This window comes from Felis catus, chromosome F2 (genome assembly GCF_018350175.1).
Source record: "Felis catus isolate Fca126 chromosome F2, F.catus_Fca126_mat1.0, whole genome shotgun sequence".
Taxonomy (NCBI): domain Eukaryota; kingdom Metazoa; phylum Chordata; class Mammalia; order Carnivora; family Felidae; genus Felis; species Felis catus.
In genome coordinates this window covers 32636618-32654844 of record NC_058385.1, presented here as the reverse complement: position 1 = coordinate 32654844, position 18227 = coordinate 32636618, and the positions used below count along the sequence as shown (strand labels likewise).

The 18227-nt window shown below is 34.3% G+C and overlaps 1 protein-coding gene across 8 annotated transcripts in view; it reads right to left on the bottom strand.

Moving 5' to 3' along the window:
* Window positions 1–18227, bottom strand: part of RALYL (RALY RNA binding protein like) — a 718293-nt gene that overhangs the window by 379666 nt on the left and 320400 nt on the right. For all 8 annotated transcript variants that reach the window (XM_019822842.3, XM_011291329.4, XM_019822839.3 and 5 more), the window contains one exon: window positions 16355–16633. In XM_019822842.3, the coding sequence (XP_019678401.1) occupies window positions 16355–16610 (256 nt within the window). In that variant the 5' untranslated portion in view covers window positions 16611–16633. The remainder of the gene's footprint in view (window positions 1–16354; window positions 16634–18227) is intronic.

Below are 18227 nucleotides of genomic sequence, written 5' to 3'. Positions count from 1 at the left end.
GAAGCTAAAGCTGTGCTCTGAGAGAATTACAGAATTAAATGCATTTTTAGAAAACATGAAAGGCTGAAAATCAGTTACCTAAGTTTTATACATGAAGTTATAGAACAAGTAGCAAACTCAGCCAAAACAAGCAGAAGAAAAGAAATAATAAAGATAAGATTACAGAGTAATGAAACAAAAATAAATGAGCAATAGAGAAAACACACAAAGCCATAATTTGGTTATTTGAATAGATGACTAAACTAAGAAAGAAAGTTAAGGCAAAAATTATCAAGACTAGGATTAGCGAATAAAAAGATATCACTTAAAGATCCTAATGGCAATAAAATATGAGAATACTATGAAGAGCTTTATGCCAAAACATTTGAAAATGAGTATCAAATTAGCAAATCCCTTAGAAAACTTCTCCCTCTAAAACTGTCACAAGAATAATTTAAAAAAATCTGAACAGTCCTATGTCTATTAAAGCAATTGAATCTGTATTAAAGATCTGTCCATAAAACACTACCAACCCACCTGGCATTATTGGTGGATTCTCCAATATTTATAAAGAAATAACACCAATCATGTGCTAACTCATCCAGAGAACAGTAAAAGAAGGAACACTTCTCAGTTCATTTCACGAGGTCAGCATCTCCTCAAGAGCAAAACTGGTAAGAACCTAACAAAAAAAAAAACTGCGGGCCAATCTCTAAATATCTACCAAAAACAAAGAGGTTAAAAAAAAAGAAAACAAAATATGATGTTGCATTGATTTTAGGAGAAATTGAGTTAACATTAAAAGATCAACTGCAGTTCATCACATTAACAGAATAAAAGAAAAAGTATTAATTTCTACATAAACAAAAATATTGAATATAATCCAATAAAATTAATAGCAAACTAGAAATATAAGAAATTCCTTCATTTGATGGGCAGTTTCCACAAAAAGAAAATCTTATGGTAAATGATAATAGCAAAATATTGACAGCTTCCTCATGCAATGAGAAAAATATATCTGCTACCATTATTACTCTTCAATATTATTCTGGAGGTACTAGCCAATGTAATGAGGCAAGGAAAGAAATGAATACATATTGGAAGATAAGAAATAAAACTACCATTATTTGCAAGAGACATGGTCATACACATGGAACATGCCCTTGAAAGCAAAGATAAATTACTTCATTTATCAGAAGTAATAAATGAATTTAGAAGTTCTGTGAGTATATCAATAAATGTGCCAGTAATGAACAATTAAGAAATAAAATGTCTAAAATGGTACCATTTACAGTAGTATCAGTATCATTAACCGCATAATATCTATAGCATATATGTAATGCTATACATATATTGATATTAAATAAATTTCTACATATAGTTAAATTACCTATAAATTATATTGTAAAATGACATTAAATGATATTAAATTATATTGTAAAATTATATTATATTGTAAAATTGTATTATATTGTAAAATGACATTAAAAATGATATTAAATAAATTTCTACATATAATTAAATTACCTATAAATTATATTGTAAAATGACATATTGGATAAAGGATTAGTATCTAAATCTATAAAGAACTTAACAAACTCAACACCCAGAAAACAAATAATCCAGTGAAGAAATGGCAAAAGACATGAACATACACTTTTCCAAAGAAGACATCCAGATGGCTAATAGACAAATGAAAAGATGTTCAACATCACTCACCATCAGGGAAATACAAATCAAAACTACAAAAGGATACCACCTCACAATTAATGGCTAAAATTCACAACTCAGGAAACAACAGTTGTTGATGAGGATGCAGAGAAAGGGGAACATTTTGCACTGCTGGAGGTAATGCAAACTGGTCCAGTCACTCTGGAAAATAGTATGGAGGCTCTTCAAAAAAGTAAAAATAGAGCTACCCTATGACCAAGCAATTGCACTACTAGGTATTTTTCCAAAGGATACAGAAATGCTGATTTGAAGGGTCACATGCATCCCAATGTTCACAGTAGCCCTATCGACAGTGGCCAAATTATGGAAAGAGCCCAAATGTCCATCCACTGATGAAACGATAAAAAACGATAAAAAAGATGTGGTGTGTATGTGTGTGTGTATTGTGGTGTATATATGTATATTTATAATAAGTCAGAGAAAGATAAATATCATATGATTTTACTCATATATGGAATTTAAGAAACAAAATAGATGAACATATAGGAAAAGAAGGAAAAAGAAAATAAAAACAGAGAGGGAGGCAAGCTATATGAGACTCTTAAATACAGAGAACAAACTGAGGATTGCTGGAGGGATATGGGGTGAGGGGATGGGCTAAATGGGTGATCAGCATTAAGGAGGGCACTTGTTGGGATGAGCACTGGGTGTTATGTGTAAGTGATGAATCACCAAATTCTACTCCTGAAACCACTATTATACTATATGTTAACTAAGTTGGATTTAAATTAAATAATATATATTCTATATTATATATATAATGTATTTGTATACATGTAATATATATTGGTAATTATATATAATTTAATATATCACTTATTCTATGTCCAAACTGACATTTCTTGACAGTGAGGAAAGAACAGTTTCTTAAAAAAATGGAGTTAATTGGATATTCATGTGAAAATAATTGAATTTGTTCACTAACCTGCAGCACACAAAATATTCAATTCCAGAAGTATTAAAATTTAAATGTAAATGGTAAAATGAACAAACAAAAAGCCACTTAGAAGGAAACCTGAGAGTATGTCTTCATGACCATAGATGGAGTAGGCAATCACTTCTTCAACAGGACAGAAGAAGCACAAACCATCATGGATATGAAACCTTCTTGTGGACTTAAAGCCTATGCTCTCCTCACATATGAGGAAATCAGAGTGCAGAAAGTATAAACGTTTGTTGAGGCTCAACACCTCCAGAAAGCTGAAAATCTAGTATTAGGAGTCCAGTTTTCTGAATTCATTTTTATATAGTTTTGAGAACCATTATGCAATAAGACTTAATAGGATGCACTTTTACTTTTTCTGGTGTTTATGGCATTTTACAGGTGCTAGGCAATGTTTTAAGCATTTTACACATACTGATGCATTTAATCTTCACCACAACTCAATGAGATGGGTATTTTTATGATTATGTGTATTTTAGAGACAAAGGCACTGAGACCTTTAGTAACTTGCCCCAAATCACATGGCTAGTAAGTAAAAGCTAAGATGCTAACACAGGAAGCCTGAGTCCAGAGCCTGCACACTGAACCATAAGCTTTTACAAGCGTTGGAGGCTGCAATTTCAATTTCTCCATTTTTAGTTTCAATTCAAATAAATTAGAAATTGCAGTATCTAAAAATGTTCTTGAGGTTTAATATTCTGGTCTTTTGCCGCCTATTTTTAGATGGTTTCCAAGCTCTTAAAATTCAAATCAACATTTTCCCAAAGCCTTTCTTCAAAAATTCTTACAATACTGTATATCCCTTTTAAAATTCATGTAGCACTTGATGTTGTACATTACAGCATGTTTTATCTTATAATTTCCACCTTCTATAGTATGTTATTTCATGTGTGTATTTTATTCCATAACTGCAGTGATTAACTTACGATATTTTATCCTTTTATAGTACTTGATCTGCATTATTTTGTGCTTTATATTGTATATTAGAATATTTCCCAAGGGCAGCCATCTATTTTGTTGTATTGTATTATTTTACAATATTTTATTTTATTTTGACATAGCCGTGTTTCCATGCCCCTTTAGAGCTTAATAGACAAATAGCTAACACAATTCCATACAGATAGTTGGAAGAATAAATGTTCGTGTTACATATAGTATTCTGCAATCAATTCACAAGTGACTGTCAGACATTTTATTAACAAGTTTGAAGTTAATTTGAGGTATTGTATTCTATCTATCATTATGCTCAGCTTTGCTCCAGGGAATAAGTTAGAACTAACAAGATGCTTCTAAGTGTCACTTAGGAGTTTCCAGTGATGGTCTTAGTGAAAAAATTGACGTGAACAGTATTTGCCACTGCTTTCACTGATTTAGGTTCAGTGACTGAGTCAAATAAATAATTTTAGAGGCATGAAGACAATTCCCCAGGCTTTCTGTCATCTATGGGACCATGTGTCTCCCTGGCCAACAGATCACCAGTTCATGGAAGTTTGCTAATTAGCATTTGTTTATAGCATATTAAGTAGCTCCATTTAATTACTAAAAACCCTATATGCATATTGTGCTTTGCAGTCCTCAGAGCATTCTTTTTAATACTTATTACCTGAGAACAGTGGAGGATGAGGATGAAGGTTTCAGAAGAGGGTTAGAACGTCCCAAACAATTAGCAGATATTATACGCATACTTTGGATAGTAGAGTAAGGATAACTTACAGTAATTTTAAAAAATGTTAGAAGGATGTGCCAAGACTTTTGTCTTCGGGAAAACATGGTTTCTTTAACAGCCACTACATTATAAGATTTCCTTAGATGTAAATGAGATGAATGAAACGAATTATCTAGCTTCTATGAAGGATGTTGGAAAGAAATTTTTAAATAATCTCTTTGAAAATTTGAGTGAAAATTACACATATGTAAAAATATTATTACTAAAGTCTACTGGTTTAGAGTGGCAACATATTTCTGCCAACCACAGAAAGAGTAAATCAAAATGAATTTCCTGAATATCATCTCATAAGTAATTCTTTACACCTCCAGTCACGTATACCATTTAAGACCCTTCATGGGCCTGTGAATAGGTTTTTGAAAACAAATATAATGGCCATGTAAATATAACATTTGCAATTGATAACCACTTTGAATATCTGGGCAATATACTATTTTAGGGGAAATTGGCTGTTTAAAATACAAGGATATGTTGGATATTTCTTTAGTGGAAAAAGAAAGCTGGAATGGCAAATAGTTTCTGAGGAAGAAAAACTCTAAGGTTTATAACTCAAATTTCAGCTAATTTGAAGGATTAATTTATGATACATACCCTGGGAAGTGAAAGCTTTGTCAAACTATCAAGTTGAGAATGTATGATGACACTATTCTCGTTAGAAATTGAGACAAACACAAACATTTTTTTCTTACTTGTTTATCGGAAGAAATAGTAATACGTTTATGTAATGATGCCTTGCTAAAGTGTTCTTTAGTACTGGCGGCATTCTTTGGATGTTTTCTATGAGAGTTAGAAAGCCCCACAAGATCTGTGCACTTGTCAAAGGGTTTTGCAACAGACTGCACTGTGCAAAATGATTATTTGTACTCATGTCAGCCCAGGCCACCAATCTATCCTTATTAGACGTTCAGACATTGCATCTAAATTGTACCTAAAAGTATCTGCATGAGAATAATAGTTACCAAAATGAAGTAGAATAGATATAATGGTAGAACTAATGTATCTGTTAGAGAAAACATCACCTAGGAAGGCTGCAATTCTTTCTTTGTTTTACCAAGCTTTTAGTGGTACTGTTAAATAATAAATATTTGAACATCATCTGCGCATCTGAGTAGTCTCAGAACTGTTTTTCACTTAACATTTTTCCAAGGCTTTCTTTTTCTTCATAATTTTTAGTGGGGATCTGAAATGTTTGAATGGAAGGACTGAATGAAAACAAAAATCGCATCTCTATAAGGCATTATATTCAAGATGTGAAGGGAAAGGACTTTTAAAAAAAGTCTTTTTGTTGTTGTTTTATGCTTGAAATCAGTAAACCTATAAAATGTCAACTATACAGACAGATTGATTTGTTTCCGGTGTTTGTGTTTAAGGATTAAAACAAACTGGTGATATAAATGGTAAGCTATAGTCATGAACATAATTGCTATGAGTTTTGTTTTCTGAAACAATACTGAGTTTTGTTTTCTGAATAACTGGAAAATATGTGTTCTTATTATAAATTATGAATTATTTTCAAAATAATTCAAAGCGTTGTTTTCATATAGTTTATTTTGACTAAAACTACTATAACATTTATGAATTAATGGAGTTTATTTTGTTACAATTGCTCTAAAGTAGTGATTATTAACCAGTAGTGATTTTGGCCCTCAGAGGACTTTTGATAGTATCTGGACACATTTTTGGTTGTCACTACTGGAAGAGGGTGCTACTGGCATCTAGTAGGTACAGAGAAATCAGAGATGCTGCTAAACATCTTATAACACAAAGGAATGGCCCCCAAAGTCCCAATGTTTCAATACTGCCAAGGTTAGGAAACACTGTTCTAAAGACATATATTGCTATGTAAAGTTCACCAAAAATTGCAAAACATGCATACAAACACCACGCTACTTAATGACAGATAATTATATTACAACAACAATAAATAAATATAAACTATTCAGCAAATAGCTTGTGACAATTACACTAACTCTGAGTATAGTCTGTATTCCCAGAGGACCTCACCCAAATCAATTTCTAGGCTAGAATAGAAAATTAATAATTGACAATTAAGTGAAGAAGTGAATGAACCTCTCAGCAGTGAGAAGAAATTAATGTGCATATTAAATAGTATGCCACATAATTAAATCATTAACAGCAAATCAAATAATAGTTAAGAAAGAAAAGATATTCTTTTGAAGCCAATCTTCATTACACTGAACACAGTATTGTATTTCTATACACTTGGTGTCATAAGTATGACATTCAAGACCCTTCACAGGCTGGCATCAATCTTACCTCTCTCTACTCCTCTCCATGAGACCACTTCTTCATCCACAGGGTGGGTCACTCACTTCTGCCCAAATTAGGACTCCAGGTACAATGTTTCATTCACCTGGAATTATTTCTCCATACCTGACCATGCTTTTAACACTGATCTTAAATTCTGCCTAACACTGATTTTAAATTTCTCCCTCCCTTGAGTCACCTCCTATCAGACCTGTAATCAGTTTAATCTTTTGTGCTCAGCAATTACTGACACTACCATTATGGACTGCCTGCACCATCTATTCAAAATCTGTCTAGAATCTTACAGCCAAAAAAAAAAAAAAAAGGAGAGGACTTCTCTTAGTACTAGAAGCCACAATATCCATACACAAATTTTTTACCCCAAGGTGTATACCACATGCAGGTAAGGTTCTAAGCGCTTTACAAACATATGAGTTCTGCGTTATAGTATGAACTAAGCACTACTATTTCTATTTTACAGAAGTAGATTCTTAGTGATTAACTTCTTCATGTTATTCAACTGCATGCAGCAAAGAAGCTAACTGCTCACTAAAGATGGCCACCCATCTATACGGCTGCTGGTGAGAATGGCTGCCCAGGCCCGCTTGTACCTAGCCATGTCAATGGTACGTAAGCACCACTTCCAGGCTTGAACTACAAAACTGCCAAAGCATCATCCTCCCTCACTTTTCAACTGTATGCTGATATGACTTCTTTCCAGGTCTATGGTAGTCACTCACTAAAAGAACTTCTTACGGCCTGGTCCCTGGATGAAAGAGAAGAACAGAGCCTCCTCCCCCAGCCCGTCTCTTCTTCAGGGTACTGATTATTTCTATGTGAAGAAGAAATAAAGTTCTATTATGTTAACTATTGAAACGTCTGGGTTTACCTGATCCTGAGACCGGCATTCTTTCATTAACATACTATGCAATATTTGACCTGAGAAAGATCAAGTAAGTGGAGGAGTCTACCTTAAGTACAAATGTAGTAGATAATAAGGACAGTATGTTCAAGTCTGTCCAGAACCATCCTGGTTTATGCCTGATTTCACAGCATGATCATTAATAGTACTTCTCACTCTCAGAAGTAGCCTGGTTACTTGGTAATATCTACAGTTACTGTACCGATATACTGATATGGAAAGAATTGATGGCAAGAATCAGGAGTGAAAATAATTAGGGTCATAATATGTTGAGCTTGGTATCCTACATCACCACTTGTGTGATGTAAGGCAAGGTAATTTCTTTGAGCTTCAGCTCCTAGCCAGCAGAATAGGCATAAATGCTCATATTACTTACCTCTCAGCATTGTTGTGAGGAAGAAAAGAAGAGAATCTGTGGTTAAAGAGGTTTGAGAATGATGCAGTACTGGACAAATATGTAGTAGCTACTAATAAGACAAAACTATGAGAAGATGCCATTTTAGGGACTGTAGCAGAAGTTCCCCACAAATAAATCTTTCTTTAAACCAATATACCATTCACTATAACCTTTGCAAAAATATATGAGTTAACATCTGATGCTTATTAAAGACTAGAATATGTTTAGAAAAAAATGAACCCGGTCTATTTAATAACTATCTTGGGGGTGTCTGACTTCAGAGAGACCACTGAATTTCTAGTTGCCTTACAAGGCGAGCACTGTGTTTTCTCTCTACAGCAATCCCAATCTGTTAGCTACTTGCTTTCCAGGGGACTTGCTGCTTCTCCTTCTCCTTCTTTATCTGCCTCCTCTCTTTCCTCCCTTTCCATTCTTTCTTTTCCTTCTTCCTTTCTGTCTCCATCTTCTTGTGTTGCTCTTTCAGTGGAAGAAAAAGCCCTTTAGTGAAATTCATGTTCCTCCAATCATCCAAGCATTCATCCAACCCTTCACCATTTACCATGGAAGTATCAACACTCTGCTAAGTGCTAAGAAGTTTAATATAAACATAAATAGTCAAGGCTTTCAAGGTACTTAGCTTAAGAGGGGGAAGAAACAGATACCAGTTACAAAATAGTACATATAGAAACATAATTGAAAAGAAGATATGTGCTAGAAAGGGAAATAAAACATTCCCACTATGTTTGTGGGATCAAAGTAGGTTTCCTTAAAGTAATGATATTTAATCTGAGATGTGAAAGATGAATAGTTAAGTGAACGGAGTGAAGAAGTGGGGAATGAGGTGAGATGGTAGGGAACTTAGTAGGGAAGGACATTCTACACTGTCTCACATAGCATGTGCAAAGGTCCAGAGAAGGGAAAGAATATGAATTGTTTAAAGAACTGAGAGAAATCAATTTAGATAGAACACATGGGAGGGTGGTGATGTAAGTCTGCAGATGAGTGAGAAATAAATCACAGAGGAAGCTGTAGGCCACAGCAATGGTCTCAGTCTTTTTCCTGAGAACAATGAGAAATCATTCAAAGTTTTTATTAGAGGGTGACATCATGAGATTTGTACTTCAAAAAGATCACTCTGCATGCAAGATGGTAGCTGAGGATAAAACACATTTGAAATCCATCACTCCTAAGGCATGCTTCATAGACTGTTACAAGAATTTGTCTGTGTTTTTCTTCTTTCCTCTTTCTTACTCACTACGGATCTCCAGGATCCTCCTTTCTACCACTGCATTTCCATTACTTCCTTCATGGCTAAGACTAAGAATATCTACCAGATTTACTTTACTTTTTTATTTTTTTATTTAAAAATTTTTTAATGTTTATTTATTTTTGAGAGAGAAAGAGAGAGACAGAGAACAAACAGAGAAGGGGCAGAGAGAGAGAGAGAGAGAGAGAGAGAGAGAGAGAGAGAGTGGAGAGAGAGACAGAATCTGAAGTGGGCTCCAGGCTCCAAGCTGACAGTACAGAGCCTGACACAGGGCTCGAACTCACAAACTGAGATCATGACCTGAGTTGAATCAGACACTTAACTGACTGGGCCACCCAGGCGTCCCATCCACCAGATTTACTTTAAAATTAACGATGTATTCATCATGTTTCTTCTTTGAATTCTTTCAGCATTTGCAAGACATTTATAATGTAATGAAATTAATTTAATTCTATTTTACATATTCTTTTTCTAAACTAGACTTTGCTCTTCACCAACAGAGACCTGTATTCAGGTTTCAGAGCAAGGATGATTTCTATAGATAAATTATGTTTTTGCTTTGCATTCCTCCTACTATTAATTACTGACATCTTAAGTTCATATATTATTGTGTCTTTTGCAAGCATCATAAGAGTGAAATAATCTTAAAAAAAACATCACAAATGTTTATTTATAGTATGCATGTAATCAAGCCAGTGTAATCAGTAGAAATTTGCACTAATATAGACTTAGTCTCCAACCTCTGCATGATATTTTTGTACAAAAGAATGCTTTATGCACGACCTCTCATATAAAAATTGTCAGTATTAAACATTTAAAAAGTTTGTTTCAACTTTCATAAAATGTGTTTGAGAGAAAAATCTGCAATGACCAAACTTAGATTAAAAAATGCAACAAATATTTCCAATATTAACAAAACTTAAAAGCCAAATTCATGAAATACTAAAGGAAGGTTATATTAGTATTTCACCTTTTTAAATTTTATTGAACAACTAAACTGAGATACACTTTTATAAGGAGCTTTACCTTACAGAAACTGTGTTTTTTTACAAAAATTATTCAGAATAATTTCATAGCAGGATTCTGGTTTTTTAAGAATCCCAACGAATGTGAGCCAAAATGGAATCAATTGTTTGCCACAGAAAGCTCAGCAATCCTCCATGACGTATCAGAGGCATGAATCCAGGGATAAAAAGGGGATATCCTTTTTATACTGTGGTACAAAAGACATGTGGAAGAACTAAACACGTATAAAAGCAATTAAAGTTAAGTTACAGCCAAGTTTCCCTTTCTGTACAACACCCACAGGGTATGCTGTGATTAGTGTTTGGAAAGCAGCAATACCAACAATCCATCTCTCCACCCAGTTCATTTATTTGAAATCACTTAATGTGTTCAATTGTCATAGCTCCAAACATATGATTAAGGGTATTTATCGGCTAACTATGACCTGGGAATGAAGACACATCAATAGGGAAAAGAAGAGAGGGTGATTGAAACATGTGTCACAGCCTGGGCACAGAACTCGGCATGGGGTCACAGAGCCCCAAAGTCTGAAGGAGTGAACTGTGAAATGAGAGACAAAGGCATAAACTTTAAAGAAAATTGCATGGAAATAGGAGAAGAAGGAAACATGTCTACCTCACAAGAAGTTCTGGTACATGCCTTGATCATAGGTTAAAAAAAAAAGAACGACTAGAGACATTGTTTACAGTTTGAGGAAGTAAGTATTTTTGTTTGTTTTTGTTTAATTGCTCTGGAGTAGTGAATATATTGAAGTCTAAACCCAAGGAAAAAAGTACTATGTCTTAGTTATTCATTTATTTGTTATATGCCTTTAAGGAAAATGACCTCAGGAAACAAACTTTGCATTCAATAAAAACATGTCTTGGGTTCATTAACATGTTGATAAAATGGATGGGTCACTGAACTATTTCTTGGCACTTTTCCCCTGTTATGGTATAGAATTTAGAAATCTCTGCCAACAATAAGAATAAAAAGTCCAAGAGAGAGAAGTTAATCAAGACTTTAGACTGTGACCTACTTTCAAAATTCAGATTAGAGTTCCAGTATTTTGAGCTCCAACTTCTCAGCACCCTTAGTTACTCTATGCATTGTAATTTTTAGGTTGGATTCAGCAACTTTTAAAATAAATTCTCATTTTACATGAACTTGAAAAGAATATAAAATATATACTATTTAGGATTTCAATTCAGAATTTGATGATGATTCCATGGTAAAAGTTTCCATGGTAAAAGTCCAAAGACACAGAAGGTTTAATAATATAGATATATGGAATTATTGGTCTTAAATCTTCAGGTGTACTAATGTAGTCAAGTGAGTAGAATTATCCTTCCTGGATCCATAATGGTTGACTTGCATCTGCTCTGAGGAACATTTCTATATTTTCCAATAGTTTTATTAAAGACAGACAATGAAACCTGGCAAGGTAGATAAAGTTTTCTCTGCTACTTAGCTGGGCAGATGGCCTTGGGTATAGAAGACATTAATATGGAAAGAAACTTAAGTGTTAAAGATAAGATGCTTAAGCTCTCATAAATGATATTTTTAAACATTAGAATCAATAAAAGTATTTGCACACATGGCCTTCGAAGTTTGCAAATCAGTAGCATTGAATGGAGGTGACTTGAGGACTCTACAGCTAAGAAAGCAGTCATCCACTCTAGGAAGTTTAGATAGGCCAGGGTTAACTATAGCGTAGAGCTGGGGGATGAAACAGCTGTGTAGAAAGTGGATTAGATTTAGATTTTCAGAGGGCATATTTCTCCACAGATCCATCTTCAGCCAATATTCTTTACTCTATACATTTTCCTTGGGTCAGCTTACCCATTTCTATAGCTTCAACACCATTTATACTGGTGACATACAAATCTCTACTCAGTCCAAATCTCTCCTGTCAACTTGGACTTGTGTATCCAATGTACAGGTACTGTATACATAGGCTTCCATATCTTCAAGCATGCCCATCAACCTTAATACATCTATTCATTCCTGCACTCACTGTCTTACACAAAAAACCTTTTCCCTTAAGAAATCATTATCCATCTTCCTAGTGATCTCCAAGACTATCCAACAGAAAACTCAACCCATAAAATGGGAATCATTCTTGATTCTTCTATCTCTCATTGTCTCTGTCTCACTCACTGTACCAACTAGTTATTTAGTCTTATTGATCCTACCTACCTTTCCTCATTTTTCCTTCTTCATTTCCATAATTTGAAACCTGAACTCTTTCAGCAGGCTCCTAGCACATGTTCCATTTCTAATTTTATGTCACCCTAATCCGTCTGTCAAACTGCTGATGAATTATTTTCTCAGTAAAAAACAATTCAGCCTACTACTTTCCAAGTTAGAATCTTTTCGTGTCAAAACAGCCATTAATATTTACATTTAGTAAATGCTGGATTTCATCATATTCGTAGCTTATTGTCAGTTTAAGGACACCCTTATAACTTCCATAGAACTATAAGAATTCACATATTCTACAAAATGTTTAATTTTTCCTGGTACTACTGATGTTTAATCTCTAATTTGTACATAAAGATATTTAAACATGTAGTGATATGAAAAAATTGCTTCTCTCTAGAAGAAGGTATTTAAATATGTGTTGCTATCAAATAAAGTAATAAAGGTAACATACTAGCCCAGTGCAAGGCTTCATTACTATGAATTTTCTTCTTACTCTAAGAGAAAAAAGAATGCTTAGACAGGTTGTGGGTACATGAAGCTAATATCAATTTCATATGACAGTGGTCTATTATTTAATCCATAATCAATTCACTTCAAATTAAGTGCTCGTAGGGCTTGGTGGGGGCTACAAATCATAAAGGGTTTATTTGAGAGTCCAAAAATTCAAGGAGCAGGTGATTTACTAAACCTGTTTTCCCTTGTCACAAAAAAACAAAGGTATAATATTTAAAGGTAAAATATTAAAGGTAAATATTTAAAGGTATAATATTTAAAGGCATATATAATGGATATACCTTCTGGAAAACTCAGAGTCTTCTTCAGGACTTGACTGGGGAACCAGCTCCCTATAGGGAACAACTGGAAAACCTGCCTGAATTTCTAGCAATATGGTTCAAGAAAAGGTGGGGGAAATTCACACATTTGACCTGAAAAGTAGTTACTAGCTATTATAAAGCCCTTGCTTTGTATAAAAAGACATTCAGCTGAGACACAAATAGTGAAAGACCAGATTTCAACTGAAGGAAGAAAGTCTTTAACTTGGATTCAGGCAGAAAAGGTGATTATGGCTGATCAAGATATATGCTCCAGAGTTTAACCTGAGGACACAACAAAGAGAGGATCTGAGACAAATGATTAGAAATGAGAAATGATATCTTATTAGAAGTACAATTTAATTCTGTGCCTCTCAAAGCATAGTGATTTGGTGTCATCATTTTTTTTCTTTGGGTTTTCTAAGCAAGGCACACAATTTTTAGTATTGATGTTCTCCTCCTCCATTGCATTCTTCTCAAAAGGAGAGTAATCAACTGAGCAGTGGGGAAAAAAAAAAAAAAACAGGACTCTGAAAAATTAGCTATTGTTCATTAGTAAGTGAATAGGACTTTTTTTTTTTTTGAGAGAGAGTGTGAATGCATGAGTGGGGGGGGGAGGGGGGGGAAGAGGAGGGGCAAAGGGAAAGGGAGAGAGAAAATCTTAAGCAGGTTCAATGCCCAGCATGGAGCCAAACACACCTGATCTCACAACTGGGAGATCCTGACCTCAGCCAAAATCAAGAATCAGACACTTAACTGACTAAGCCACCCAGGCTCCCTGGTGAATTGAACTTTTAATTGACCTTATAGTGATAATTAATTTTGTTAAATAATAATTAAGTACATTTCTACAAGTATGTACTAGCTTCATAACAGTCAGGATACAGACAATAAATGAGCATTTCTTTGACATTTGCTCGAATGAGGCCCCAAAATAAGAATTTCAAATTAGAGGGTGCCTGGCTGGCTCAGTTGATTAAAGCCTCTGACTTCAGCTCAGATGGGTTCGAGCCCGGCTGGGGCTCTGTGCTGACAGCTCAGAGCCTGAAGCCTACTTTGGAGTCTGTGTCTCCCTCTCTCTCTGTGCCCCTCCCCACTCAGCTCTGTCTCTCAAAAAGGAATAAACGTTAAAAAAAATTCAACTTAGGAAAACAAAAATGGTCAGGAAATTCCCACTTCAAGGTAAGAAGTGGAATGGAGACATTAAGGAAAATACAAAGGAACAAGTGAAAAACTTACCAATGTCTTTTGTAAAGCCTTACCTTTCTTTAAAATGTTAAAAAATGAATTAGAGAAAGGTATAAAAACTATATTCTTTGTGGTTAGTCATTATAAGTGAGTCTATAGCAAGTACTTATGTAAAAATCCTTTTTTCCCTTCAAGATTATTACCTCAGACTTCACTCTTGTTTTATTGAATTTCTTGCCCTCCCCAATGTTTTTCATAACTATAATTATGTGACTTGATAATACAACGTTCTTAACACTCTTCTAACTTGATTTGTCTATGCTTTTAGCTTGTTTCTTTTATATGCGCCTTCATCTTTAGGTCTGTGGACCTGAGAGAGGTACATGATAAATTATGTAATCCCAGATACCGATGAGGGCTGTGAAAAAAATATAAAGTACAGTAATGAAACAGATCATGTAGGCAAGAGGGCAGAAGACTATCCTATTTTAGGTTGGTCAGGAAAAGCCTCTCCAGGGAAGGAAAATTTGAGTACAGCACACGATGAAGCAGGGAGCAATAAATTACTAGCAAAGACCTATCTTTTGAGCAGAAGGAATAGTAATTCCAAAGCCTCTGAGGCAGGAACAATCTTGGAACATTTGGGGCATATCAAGATCAGCATTACTGATGTGGTACAAGAAGGCAGAGAGGAGGAGATGAAGTTAAAGATGTGAGGCATTGGAGGTAGAGTAAAGAATATAAATCTTACCCTGGGTAAGATGGAAAAGCATTAGGGTTTTAAGAGTATCATCACATGTACATTTTAAAGGGACACTGACCAGAGTGGAAAAAGGCAGACTGTTAGGTGGTTACTTCAGTAGTCCAGGTGAGATATAATGGTGGCCTGAATGGATGGCTATCAGTACCCATCTAAAAGGCAACTGGGTTTGGGATATATCAAAGGCATGAAACATGATGATGCGTTATATCTGGAGTATGGGGAGGATAGAGGAATCAGAGCTGACACCTCAGTTTTTTTCTGCAAAATTGGATTAAGTGAAGGTTCCATTTCTCTTGATGGAGAAGCCTGGGAATGAAGGAAGTTAAGGGTGTGAACAATCATGAGTTTTGTTCTGGGCATATAAAGCTGAGAGAAGATGTTGTTCAATCAATTTAAAATATGAATCTGGACAGGGTAAGAAACATACACTAAGGGATCACTGATGTATTAATTCTGCTTTTTCCTCATGTAGAAAAATAGATTGTGTAATTTTTATTTTTTAATCTGCATATTTACTACAATATAGTTCCTCCTAAATATTTGCATTTTACTTCAGACTGTATTCTTTCCTTTGAAAAAAAAAAACTGTTGTATTCCTTGGACTTCAGACAAATATCTGATTATTACACACGATTGAACAGGCATGATGTACAGGATTCCATAGTACATAAGAAAGACTGGCTTATATTCCTTTCCCAGTTCTCAAGATTGACTTCTGTTTGCTATTTTCTATTGCTACTCCTCTAACAATAAAAACAGGACATTAGGAAAATGTTAGCCCTCAGAGCAAAGGCTACAAAGCAGAGTTACTTTATCTTAGCATAGTGTTTCCTGGAAGATGGAAACCATTTCAAGTCAAATAAAGTTACACATGATGCATATTTTTTATTTCCCTGGCCCTGTTAGGCTTGGTGGGGGCAACAAGTACTGCAAAGCAGAACTGATCATATTTTGTAGAGAAAATAAGAACCATGTAAAACAATACGAAAACAAGAAAGTAATGTAAATTACAAATATGCAAACATTATAATTGGTTAAATAGGAGGCAGACACTATGGCAGGGCTGGCTTAATAGTAAAACTAAAAATAGGCAGATATGTGCAAAGACTGGAGCACTAATGTGAGAACCATAACTGAGCGTGACTCACCAAGCGGCTGGCCGGCGATGATCCTGGCATTTTCTCCAGCCACTGCAGCTCTCGCGTGCCGCTCACTCATGTACTGTACGAACGCATAACCTTTGTGAACTGAGCATCCAACTATTTTTCCGTACTTTGAGAATATGGCTTCAATGTCAACTTTCTTGACAATGGCTGTATTTAGATTGCCGATGAAAACACGGGAGTTGATGGACTTGGGGTCATTCTTATTGGTGACATTGCTGGTCTGTGTTTTGCCAGTCATGGTTGGCTCACCTTGTTTTAATCCTTAAACAAACAAACAAAAACAATCAAGAGGAAAATAATTAGATTGAATGGATACTACTGGTTTTTAACAATTTTTCAATAGTGTACCAGGTAACCTCAGATCCCTAATTATTACTGGTCTTCTTGAGAAGAAAATTTAGTAATATAAAAAGTGAACATTGCATTATAAAATGCAGTAAGAAAACACTATTAACTCTTAGCATATAGTCATAAATAAATTCCTGACTTATTTATTCCAAATTCAGGACTGAATAATGACTAAACCGTTTGTCATTTTTATTTTAAGTCTCTCACTTTTTCAGAAGCAAGTTTGAGGAAGAATCCGCCTTTTATTGCTGAGAACATCCATTTTTAGTTCTACATTTTCTGTGAAAGGTACATATATTGGCTATTTCATTATCAGAACCCTTCTATCAGAAACTAACAATTCTTTGCACTAAATGCTGTAGAAGAGAAAAAGGGTTTAAAAATTAATTTAAACTTTTAACATAAGAAAAACATGACTATAGAAGTAAGGGATTTAACCAGAGTTAATTCCGTAGCTTGTCTCTAACTGAACCAATATCATATGTTGCTTTAAAAAACAACAACAACAAAAAAGAAGGAAGCACATGTGGCTAGTTTTTATCAATGATCAGCAAATTAGTGGGCTGGGTATCTGTGTTGAAATTTGTATTCTCAAACTCATTTTTAATTCATTAAACTAACGGTTCCTATGTTGCCTAAGGACTGCCAGTATTTCTAAAATTGTTTTCTGAGCTTGGCAGAGTATTTAATTGTGCTTAATTAAACTCAATGAAACTTTTATTTCTAAGCATTCCAGCACTTACAGATTTATTTTTTTAAGGTTTTAAACATTTATTCATTCATTCATTTATTCAACAATATTTGTTAAGCACCTCTTTCCTTCCTTCCTCTCTCCTTCCTATCCTCCCTCCCTCCCTTCCTTTCTTTTCCGGATAAGCATCTTCTTCTAAAGTGACTAACATTTTTAAAAAGTCAGTGTGGTAAAAATAAAATTTCAACAAGGATACAATCTCGGATACTGATGATCATTGTTAAATATTAGCTTATTAATACCTTTTATCAGTGATATATTTTTATAGGAGTAATTTCTTTTAAAAACTTATAGCTATAAAAACAATTAATAAGTCCATCTTATTTTTTTATAATTTCAAATGACATTTTAAGTTGAGCATTAAAATGGTAGAAGTCTTAAAGGTATGTAATTGAATATGTCTGAAAACTGACTATGCATTTAAGCCAGTTACTTCTGAGATCAAGAGCAACCAAATAACATAAAATGTTTCAAATTAAGTTGTTAATTATCTTGGATTATTAAAATTTTACTAAATATTGGACAGTCAATGTTGTATATATCTCTTTAAAATCAAGGTTGAGTTCATAAACATTTATTTATTCACATAAAAAGAGTATGGCATCATTAAAAACAAAGATTATATTGCTGCTGCCTTGTTTTGTTTCAGTTTAGCTAGATTTAAGTGGTTGCTTTATGAATTATTCAAGGTTAGGGTTGAAAGAAAGGAGCGCTGATGATTTTTTTTCCATTTTGCAATATGAGCTGTTACATACC